Genomic DNA, 11,591 nt, shown 5'->3' with positions numbered 1-11,591 from the left:
TGCGGTGAGCCCGGGCTTACGCGGCGAATACAATTACATTATGAACCCGATTACCATTTAAATGGAAACAAACGTGAAATGCTAAAATACACCAGCGAGCCCGCCCGCGCAACGCACGAAACCGCGCAAGCACCCCCCTCGATCATCGGTATGCAAATTGTGCACGAGCATTGTATACGGAATGTTCTATACTTACCGAAAAATATTTCACGCACGAATTCTTTGATGAATGCGGAATCGAGCTTTTTTTCTTAGCAATAATACCGCCCAACTAATTCAATTTATATACAAGAATACAAAATTATTTTTCTTTCAAGCAAGAATCCCCATCACATGATAATTTATACTAATTTATATCGATTAACAATTTATATTCATATTTGCAAATATAAATTAAAACAAAGTATCTCATTTGGTTAGAGCTAGATCTTTGTGCACAAGAATCAAATATTATTAGGCATGCCTAATAATATTTCTGCGTGAATTTATATACATCTTCCAATCCTGAAAATTGCGTGCTGATTATTTATCAATCTTGAAACGTAGTCTCAAATTGCAGTTGGAATAGTAAAATCACAAATTAAATTGATTACCATTCTCTGATATTAATATTGGTCTATTTTCTTTATAATACTTATTATTATAAATTACAATCGTTCAATTTATGTTCATGTGGCCCAATTTTTTAAAATAAATTACAAAAAATGGATGTAATATTTTACTTGATAATCATACTAAATCGCGCATGAAAAATAAGTTGGCTATGTGATGTGATAGATCGTGAGACGGAACGTTTAACGTGACCTATCGACGCCCCGACTCTAATTATTATGCACTTAATTTTCTAATGAAGCGCATCGAGCGAGGGTCGTAGAAAACGGCGAGCTCGTGCACTGATTTCACGGGCCACCTGTCGCACCGACGCTTCATCCGCCCTATTCGTTTTGTCGCATCGGTCACGCAGGGTGTAAGACATTATTCTACATGGAGGGTAAGCGGATCGCACCATGGAAACTCTCTAGCCGACTTATTTATGAAAAGTTGTAAATGGAAACTCTATTTTTGCTGTAATCTAATTTTTTACTATACGTATGTATAGTAAACCAATCATTTCTCTTAATTTATTTTTTGTATCGTAAAACGCATCGTCTTCAAAAAGTAGAATAAAGATTTTTCTTATATTTAGAATTTAGGATAAATTACACAAGCTTAGAAATGAACCTACAAAATTAATACACGTACTTAAATATCCATATAATCCTAAAAGTTCATATATAAGAAGATATCGACAAGCAATTAAAATTATCAAGTTTATGATACGAGATATACAATCAATATTGTATAAAATTAAAATCTACAAGACTTTACACTTCTATATCAATAGATAATTTTTCTTTTTCGCTATCATGCTGACAACTTTTTCTACTGAAAATATAATAGTGAAAACGAGATAAAGTCCGTGCAAAATTGTTCTTTATTCAAAGGATTTTTTGGCGTTATGATAAAATTCGCATAAAAATATAAAAGTTTTTATTGTTTTTAATTCGAAATCGGTACTCGGGTATTCATGCACTGACAGAAGAGTTAATGTATACATATGTAAAAGTCAAAGATTTAATTTATGACTTCTGATATTAAAACGAAGAGAATACGTCATCCTGGATAATATATCCTCGATTTCGAATATAACATTTGTGACGGGGAGTGACGTTTGGTTAAAGCAGTTCGTATGTTTCCCAACAAGACCACGCTAACCTTTACCGAGTTCTCGTCATCATCTGTCGCCGTTAGGACACAATGCCAGAGAAACGACAAATATGTCAGATCACGAGGAAATAAAGGGAATCGCGGCTGAGCGTCGGAACGCCCCTTGGACTCAATCGATTAGAAGTGTCCACCTTCTTAAGAGTAAACTGCTCGCACCACCAGTTCGACCAATTCGATCAGTTTTTTTTCCTCCCAGTTGAACGCCCAATTCGATCGATCTTTCGAACGAGAGACACCGATCGACAACCAAGCGGGAACGATCGTGGAAAAAAAATTAAGTGAAGGTAAGAGATGTTGACAAATCTCGACGACTACTCTTCCCGGCGCAGCATCATCGTGGAACAGACGGTCGTCGACAAAAAGGGGGCGGCCAGGGGGTAGGTGAATCTCTCCCTTAGATAGATAGGTAGGTGCGGTCAGTGTCACGAGGGCTCACAAAGGCTGACCGCCGGTTGGGACATTCAAATGGTAATCGGCTCGCGCGTCTAACGTACACCGACGCGCCCTACCCAACCCCGCTTCAAGGGGGTGCGAGAGCGGGCGCACCCCTCGGCATACAGCCGAGCACATTCGCACCAGAATCAAGCCAAATATTGGCAATATCATCCCCTGGCATTGTCCCTTGCCGCGACCTGCCTCCTGCCGCTACCGCTGTCGGTGGGAAACGATGTCCATTTGAATGCGCGATTCCATTACCGATGCCGGTATATCGTCCCGAGAATATTACCGGATTAGGATTTAAAGGGAAGCGGAATCTCAGCACAGTCGTAGAAACTCGGTCATTTCTACGGAATATGCCACATTGTTGCATGGTACGATAGTAAACACGATGAAGTCGAAAAAGTAAAAAGACAAGTTCACGCTTTGTTTTCGTATTTTTCATTCATAGTTTACATAAGTAATTTTAATATATGTATAAAACTTTTAAAAAATTGTCAAGAAAATACAAAGATAGCGCAATTTGAAAAATCATATGTAAGAAGGATATTATAAATATTTCATATAATTAAACGCGCTATTTTTAAACAAAATGCAATATACATTAAATTTTTTAATTAGAAATCATACTTATATAGATATAGTGTACCGTTAAGAAAATTTTTTCAAATAATTTTTGTGTAAAGTATTAGAAAAATTAATTAAAAAAATTATTTCATTTTTCATCCGAACGACGTAACTGTAATATCACATTATCGATAATTAACAAAAGTTAATTATTGATTTGTTTTTTCAAAAAATATATAAAATTATAGTCATTACCGCAATCACATATCTTGCTTAATTAACGTCATTTCGGTCGGAGTACACTTGATGCGCTTATGATAGTCGACTGTAATCCGATTCAGGTCGTTGCGCCGATTATCTCGTAAAACGCGCTGCCGGGATTCACAGTACGGACGAGCGGACAGACAAACGCGTCCGTTTGACGTTCACGAATAGATCTGTGCGATTCGCGATCGCTGTTGATTCAGGGTGAGCAACGTCGCACGTGTGCCAGTGTAGACGCACGCAAAGCTCCCGCAACCCGAACTTCAGCACGCGCCACGATTACGCGATTACGCGATTACGCGTGTCGTCTCCCCATCGTACAGCCCGGGCTGACGCCCCGAAGGAGAGATCGAACAAGCAATGACGCGGAAGATGATTCGCTCCCTCCTATCATCCACGAAGAGCGAATCTACGTTACGAAATAGACCGGCAGACTGCCGAGAAAAAAGGGGCGCCACTTTTTCATCGCGTTCGAGATCTATTTATCTAATAATATCAAGATCATATACCTTCAATATGAATAATTAATAAATATAAACAAATAATAGACATTATTTTTCTTTGTCACATGCGGTATCTTCAATATAAAATTTTTCCAAAAACTTACATTAAAAAGAATAAAATGAAAGATTGATAATAGTTTATCTATAGTAAGAACGCGAGACGTTCTTATTACTAGAAACTATATAGCAAGAATTCCTATCAAAGAGTAAAATATTATTTTCTCTTTATGCGTCTCGGAACAGAAATCCAAGACGCAAGGATGCATTTAAAATAGCATGCGTGCGTACTGGACGGGATTTTGCGCGTCGCCTACACAGCATAGCGGGAATTAAAGGACAGGCAGGAGGGAGTGATACGTACCGTCGGCACGAGTCGACACGTGGCGGTAGCGCTTTATACAAACAGCATTATGCACGCTCGCGCCAACATAAATTACTGCGGGTTTAATATTGGACGTCGGCGTTGGCCGTGGCCGACCACCTCCTGAGCAAAATACGTTAAATGCGGGAAGAGCCCGGATGTGTGTAACCGCGATTCGCGATTTCTCGGTTTACTCGAGGAATATCTCGAAGACCCGATACCGAGCACGCAAATAGTGACAATTGCATGTATTGCAACACGATTTTATATATGTATGTACAATATTACATTGTAATTGCGAAAAAATGAAGACCCGATACCGAGCACGCAAATAGTGACAATTGCATGTATTGCAACACGATTTTATATATATGTATGTACAATATTACATTGTAATTACGAAAAACTGCATTGACATGTATTACATACGGAATACATATCAATGGACTTTTTTCTGGGACTTTTTTGTTCTAAACACTGTAGATTAGTTCATACTAAGCTGCTACAAACTGGTTTGCACTTATTAAATTCAAATATTTTGCTTGTATTTCTGTTCCTGTTTAATAAAACTCATATCTGCCGAATACGACATCAACCGATCAGCTGAATTCGAACAGGAAAGAAAAGGCTTATGAATGGTATTACTCGTGAAAAGCCTCGGCCGAATTTCATAGTAGGTTCTTTCACGACGCAAAAGCGTGAAAGACTTCGGGAAACACTTTGAGAGCTCAGGAAATATCCAAATACCACCGCGAAAGCGAGAACGAGCGGAAGAAACGATAAGTGGACACCCCGTGGAGAGTGATGCGATGCAGGCCGTTCGCATGGGTTAAGGTCGGTTTCGTTTATGAACGAGGATCGAAATCCACACAAGTCGCACGTTGACTTGAGTGTTACTCTCTGCGGTAGAGTCTCGTCTTAATCCCGAAGAAGCAGAGTGTAAGACCGGATGTGGCCTCTTGAATCCCGAACGGATTGGCATTGTTTACTGTGGATTTACACGAAATGAGAAAGTGTTAACCGTTTAAAAACAGTGGCTGATATGAGAATAAAAGCATATCAAATATTGTTTTGATTAATTAGAAAAATATTATAAAAACGATAAATTAAATATTAAAACAATATTAAAATCGATATGAGAAGGCATACAAAAATAAATTCGAGATAAAATAATAATGTTTCAATCCGCTCTATTTCTCGTTTTCAATCGCAAATAAAAAATGTTTTGGAGAAACATTAGAAATATGTAAAAATCCTAGACATAAAAATGTCTACGAAGTAGAAATTTAACTTTAATTTTAATTAAAGTTTAAGTTTTAGTTTTAGTTTTTAGTTAAAGTTTTAATTTTAATTTTTTTCAAGTTTAACTTTAAATTTGTATGTCTATGATAAAAATATTGGTGCCTATAATAAAAATTTAAGTTGTTAATTAAAATCTTTAAAACATATGAATAATCGATAATTCTAAATCTTCTTGCATACTTCTCTCGATAAATTACTCAAATGACTCACTGACAGGACTTTGCTGTTAACTTACAAAGACATTAGGATTATAGCATGTCACGATTAAAAAATTAATGCGTATGTATTTTTTATATTCTCAAACACAGTATTGGAATAGGTTCACGTTATAATGGCCCATGCATTCTACGTTCGGAATCCTTACCCTGTACCGGATATCTCCCGAGAAGGAGCATGGATATCACGTGGGCCTGTGTTGGGAGATAAAGTCTCGCCATTGGATAAAAATTGGAACGTTAAATTGAGCGCTCACGAGCGTCTCTTCGCTCATCACACTCTAAACAGCATCCGCAGGGATCGTCGATTCGTCAGACCGCAGGTTTCAATACCATTCGATACTGAAAGTAAAACTTTCTATTATATCACAATTTTTGCCGATATGCACAACTGTTTTTACAGGTTCCACATGACGCCCTCGATCTAGCGTTAAACAGCGTTTATGCTCACAGTCGAGACACTTTAGTTTCAAAGATGTACGTGCCGATCCAGCCGGAAACGCTCGGCAGAGAAACTTGGCGTGTCTTACGAAACGAGATTAAGGTACAAAAAATACATTAAATATAATTAAATTGAATTACATATACAAACGCATCATTAAACAATAAAAAAAATTTAGTATGAAAAATAAAAGGATATTTGAACATTTTTAGATTTTACCGGACCCACCTAAACCAGATAGACCGATGCACGTGAGCGGTCATCCGGACGAGGAACTTAAATCGGTAGTTCGGGCACCTTTATCGGCGGATAAATCGAGGTGTTATAGTGGACCAACTTTACCGCGGAGAATTCATCCGAGCAGCGTGAAATTAAATATCGAGGGTCCTCATATGGACCAATCGAATCCCGGATACAGTCGCAAAATTGACGGAACTTTTTACAGTATTTAAACATGGATTTGGGCGGTGTTTGAGCGGCACGCTTGGAGAACGTTCGGATTAAGCTGAAACCTGCAATTCGCCGAATGAAGCTCCCGCTTTTACAAATACCATTATCGCTATTGGCATAATCTGGCGAGATTTACGTTTTGGAACCCCGAGAAGCAATGAATCGTCATCGTGACTGTAACGTAGACACGAAATTGATCATATTAGAAAATTATTGTTTACTTTACGAAGAAGCGTATGATTAAATCGTGTCAATCGTCGCCATTATTTCGTAGCATGAAAAAGTATCTATCTACGATCTATCGATTGTCCTATTAATCTGATCATGTTGACAAATTTATCCAGTGGTTCACGAACTTGCCTTGGCTATCGTGAACGGAGATCTCCCAACTGCATTTTCGCCCCTTTGACAGTTCGAGGCAGCCCGAAGATCAGCAGAAGCGTGAGTCAGTGCGCACCAACTTCTCACTGCTCAACTCAGCAGTGAGCTGAAGGGACAGAATGTCCCATTACCCGGGTAATCCTTGTTTGTAATAAACCAGCACCCCGCTGCCAGCTCGGGGTGACAGCGGAGCCACCCTCGCCGAGGGCTCGCGCGCGAAGGAGGAGTCATCTCCGCACGCATATGCTCCTCATGAAATATCATTTATGTTTCTCACCCCGCGCGTAAACGTCTATCTTGCGACCCGTTTGACCCGGCTGGCAACCCTCCGATATCCTCTCCGCCAGGCCGGAGTAGGCAGCACGATCCTTATACATACGTCTAATCCAACCATGATTGCCCCGCCGACCGCCTCGTCACGAAAACTCCACCTCGGCTATGAGATGTAGTACGCTTTACCCTTCCCTCCGTCTGACCCCATTCTTCTAACGCCTTTAAAACGCTTTTTGACGAACCTCGCAACGGTACGAGGTGATGAATTTTTTGCGCCCGTGCGCAATTTCCCTTCATCGTTTTTGTATTAAAAGTTAACAGGGTTTTTGCCTTATCATGGATATACGGCTGTTACAATCTACGTTGAATTTATTATCTGCATTTATTACAGTTGTATGCTATTACGCGGTTATCTCGTTTATAATTATTTCGATTATAATCGTAAATTTGATCGACAGTCCCAATGATGATTTTTCTGTGGATTATATTGCGGCGCATGACTATTGACAAGGATTCTTTTTCTTCTCAAATACAATGGCAAAGAGAGGCACCGGAGCTGTAAGGGTAGAACAATTTCAGACGGTCGTCAGGCAACGAGCGAGGTTACCAGCCAATTACTTGGCTGAACGGTTTTATTTGTATTTAATTCTTATTTAATTTACTTTTTATAGTCGTGCGCGCGCGTTTTGCCGCCGCCATTAAGGAAATGGAAGGCTTCTTCGTCATTGCAAATTAACGGCCAGTCGCAGTCTATCCTGTCAAACGCAATCAATGTAGGTAACAATGCGATCAATTGCACAACATGATATTCAACAATGGAATTGACAGTTCATAAACATGTCAAATTGTTACTGCTCATTTTATAATAAAACCGATCAAATAGAAATAATCAATATAATTAAGTAAAAAAAATCATTTAATGACAAAAATACGATTTATATTAATTAATAAAATAACGCTAAAAATTAATTTTAATCAGTACGATATTATTTTGAAAAGAAATATATTTACACAAGTAATGACTCGGAAATGAAGCTGCTGTATAGTCTATAGATCACGTTCGGACTGACTCCGCTTTAGCTATTCAATTCTTTCACGCGTATGCTTTTCCAGAAGGAAATTCTGCGTGAAAGTCGAAGCAAAGTCGCATTGATCCCTCCAGGATGAAGCTGTTATTCCACTGAACTTGTTACGTTATATTTATCAGCGCAGTGCACACTGGCACTACCCATCGGGTTTTATCGTTTCTTTTGGATTTCGTTCTTCCACCGTCGTTTCAGCTAAATAGCAAAGCCACAAATGACACAGCGAATAATAAGCAACACATTATAAATTAACCTGAAGTCATATATTATGTAATTTCTATTTTAATTCCATTCCTTCTTTCAAATTGGTAAAATATTTTTTATAATTCTAATATATATTATGCTTAAAAAAATTATATATCTATTACATAGAATATAAATATTAATTTCAAGAATGCATTAACAAACATTGTCATTATGTCATAACGTAATAATGTCGACAAAAAAATTATTTCATAATTCTATCATAAGCTATTATTATATATTAGGCTTTATCAGACTATTCATACTACTCTTTTTTCTCGAAAATAGATAGTATTTGGAAGTTGGAGAAAAAAATTTTCATTATCAAAACCTAAGTAAGAAATTTCAACACCTTTAAGAAAAAAATATAAAAAAGATTCCCTCTATTTTTTTTTCTTTTGATTAAGAAAATGCACTAGTAACGAATAGTATTATTTTTTATTAATAATAAAAGATATTAAGAACTATTTTACTTAAAGATGTTTCCTCTCGATAAATAAAGAACTGCGCACTATCTATCGCGCTTACTCCCAATGCCTATTCTAAATTTATATATTATATATGTATATATAGTTATTATATTATTTTTCAATTCTGTAAATTGATTTTTCCTCTTTGATAACTCTTTGATTATTCCGTAACTTTATGATATTTAATTGTTATCTTTTATAAGTTTGTACATATTATATTTATACTAAATTTTCACTTTTGTACTTTAATAATCACAGTAAATTTAAAATAAAATTTCATTGTCAATAAAAACTTATCGTTGTTGGATTAAATAACGTACGATCCTATAAAATTACTCCTTGATTTCTTATTTACCGTTTCTCAGTCTCCACTGATGACAGAAAGAAAGGAGAAGGGGGCTATCCAGTTGAAGATCTATAAAGGGGTAGCGGCTTAGAAAGCTTATTTTCTCATTTTGGTTCAATATGGTTGCACGCGTCGGCGCGTAATATTTACTCAGCATTTTAAAATTATTTTAAAACAACTTGTCCCAGAGGGAAAAGGGATATCTGGTGACGCGAGTGTCAGAGTTGACATTACGTGTCACGTGATTTCGAATGCGGTGGGAACAAACGGGGAACGTTCGCCGTATTATTATTTCTTGTATACTTTAAAGGATACCAACTACTAGTCAAACGAGAGAATCAGTATCACTGGAAATATCAGAAATACGTGTTCTCATCGATTTACGAAATATATGCATTGAATCTAGTTCACGAAAATCACATTTTACGAAATTTTTCTCTCCTCTCTCTCACCCTCCTCTCTCTCTCTCTCTCTCTCTCTCTCTCTCTCAAAATAATTTCAAATATCCCCACAATATTAAATATCACAAAGATATTTATAATAATTTTAAAACTACATGGAATGTAATGTAACATGGAATGTAACAGAAACATATTTTGATAAAAAAGAAATTAATTTTAAGCGTGGAAGCGTCAAAGTCAAATAAAGGTCAACTTTATTTTTTATAACAGCTACATAGTTTTTAGCGGTTACATACCTTTTTGCCCTCTTCATTAGAAACTTAACGCGATATGACCTTAAGATCGTCGAAGGTCAAGTAATCAAATGCGAGTTTGCAATATCATTGTCTTTATACATATTTAAACTGTCGTCCCTAGCAAAATCCAACGAGAATAAATCTTGAGTACAGAAGGTAGCACTGGGTAGCAGAAAATGCACATGGTAGCACTCATACCACGGTTTACGTAGTTTACACAGTAAACACAATAAGTACCATCCCACACAAGACATAATAATAATACAATACATACATCGTTCGTACTAAATACTGCTAATTATTGCTGTATATAATATGTAATGTATTATTATTAAATCTTGTGTAGGGTGGTACTTATTATGTTTACTACTTAAACTACCTTATACGTAAACCTGTATAATATGCACCTTCTACTATTTAGTGCTATCTTCTATGTTCAGGAGTATTATTCTCATCGGATTCTGCCAGACAAAAACTATAATATATGTACCTAGCCATTTAAAGAAGTTGACCTTTATTTAACTTAGACTCTTCATCCTGCAAAATCAAATTTTTTTAGTCATAACATATGTTCCCCTCGATATCATATAATCTCGTAAAAATGAAATTTCGATATCTCTCGTATGATTTCGAAGAAATTCAAGTGCGTTGATTAAAATGGGACACCCTATATACATTTCTTAATCTCGAAATAAAAAGAACGGAATAAATTTTAGTGCCGCGCGCAGCTTCCACTTTTTCTTGATGTTCCGCGAGTGGGCAGACGGTGGCGGTGCGGGAAGAAAGAGGATCGGAAGGCGGATTAAAACGCGGGGGCGAGAAAAGGCGTCTAAACGATGGTGGAAGGTCAAGCCTGAGATTACGACAGACCCGTGCGACGTTTGCTCGTTAATTAGGAAGTTCTAATTATAGTAAATGCGTGAGCCCGGACGCAGAGGTGGCGCGGAGAGATCGTGCCACGGCGGAAGCTCCAGGGATCAAAATGCAACCCTCCGCGAACGAGCCAAGATTACCTTCGAGGGTCCTCGGGCGCTTCCCTCGCTAAGGCTCGACCCACAACCTGCGCGACGACGACCGTTCTCTGCATTTCCCTTCTGCCTCTCCTCAATCTATTCACCGTTCCCCCTCGCGTCTCCTCAGCCATACTCTCAGATATCACCTAAAATAACAACGTCCTAGGAGCGCGCCCGGATAGATTTTACTGCCGGTGGTGTATAACAAATGGATTAGTATTTCGGTAGACGTCTAATCCCCCTCTCGTTGTGGCCCCGGAGATTATTTCGATTATCCGGATCTGATTTTAGTTAATTAACGCGCTCTCATCCTCGCCTATTTCAAAGACTAGGTCTGGTCTGGTCTTCTCGTTAAATCTTCCTTAGAGATTTATCTGCGATCGTCACATGGATTGCGATTACTGTCAAATAATTTACGCTACTATACTGAGAACAGAATATATCTTTTTTATTATATGATGTGAATAAATATTTATGAACCGATATGAATGTGTAATAAAACCAAAATTGTGTGGACCACATCATTGATTTACTTTTAATTATACAATTTATTGTGCTTGTTACATAAATTTACAAAATACGCGAAATATTAATATATCCTCGAATATAAAATATTAAGATATGAGTCTAATAATTTATGTATGTAATAATATTGTAAAATCCTCTACAAAAATCGATAATTAATCTCGCGTAATAAAGTTGTTTGGCAAAAATACAAGAATGATAGGAACGCAAAGTGCACAAACGGGAGATCATATTTTTACGAGATAGTTG

At 37.4% G+C, this 11,591-nt stretch overlaps 1 protein-coding gene across 1 annotated transcript; it reads left to right on the top strand.

Moving 5' to 3' along the window:
* Window positions 1–5,394: 5,394 nt before the first annotated feature.
* Window positions 5,395–7,845, top strand: LOC108760493 (uncharacterized). The gene is made up of 3 exons (XM_018506486.1): window positions 5,395–5,740; window positions 5,821–5,961; window positions 6,072–7,845. Exons 1-3 carry the CDS (start codon window positions 5,534–5,536, stop codon window positions 6,309–6,311), a joined length of 588 nt encoding a protein of 195 aa, XP_018361988.1. The 5' UTR covers window positions 5,395–5,533; the 3' UTR covers window positions 6,312–7,845.
* The last annotated feature ends 3,746 nt before the right edge of the window (window positions 7,846–11,591 follow it).

The sequence above is a fragment of the Trachymyrmex cornetzi genome, unplaced genomic scaffold (assembly GCF_001594075.2).
Source record: "Trachymyrmex cornetzi isolate Tcor2-1 unplaced genomic scaffold, Tcor1.1 scaffold225, whole genome shotgun sequence".
Lineage (NCBI taxonomy): Eukaryota > Metazoa > Arthropoda > Insecta > Hymenoptera > Formicidae > Trachymyrmex > Trachymyrmex cornetzi.
Note: the sequence above shows the minus strand (reverse complement) of the source record. Positions and strands in the feature narration are given on the sequence as shown.

Excerpts from the sequence above, each read along its gene's own strand:
- LOC108760493 (XM_018506486.1), top strand. The coding sequence starts at position 5,534 with ATGGCCCATGCATTCTACGTTCGGAATCCTTACCCTGTACCGGATATC. Across the intron at positions 5,741-5,820 it reads GTCGATTCGTCAGACCGCAG|GTTCCACATGACGCCCTCGA; the intron begins GTTTCAATACCA and ends CTGTTTTTACAG. Across the intron at positions 5,962-6,071 it reads TCTTACGAAACGAGATTAAG|ATTTTACCGGACCCACCTAA; the intron begins GTACAAAAAATA and ends GAACATTTTTAG.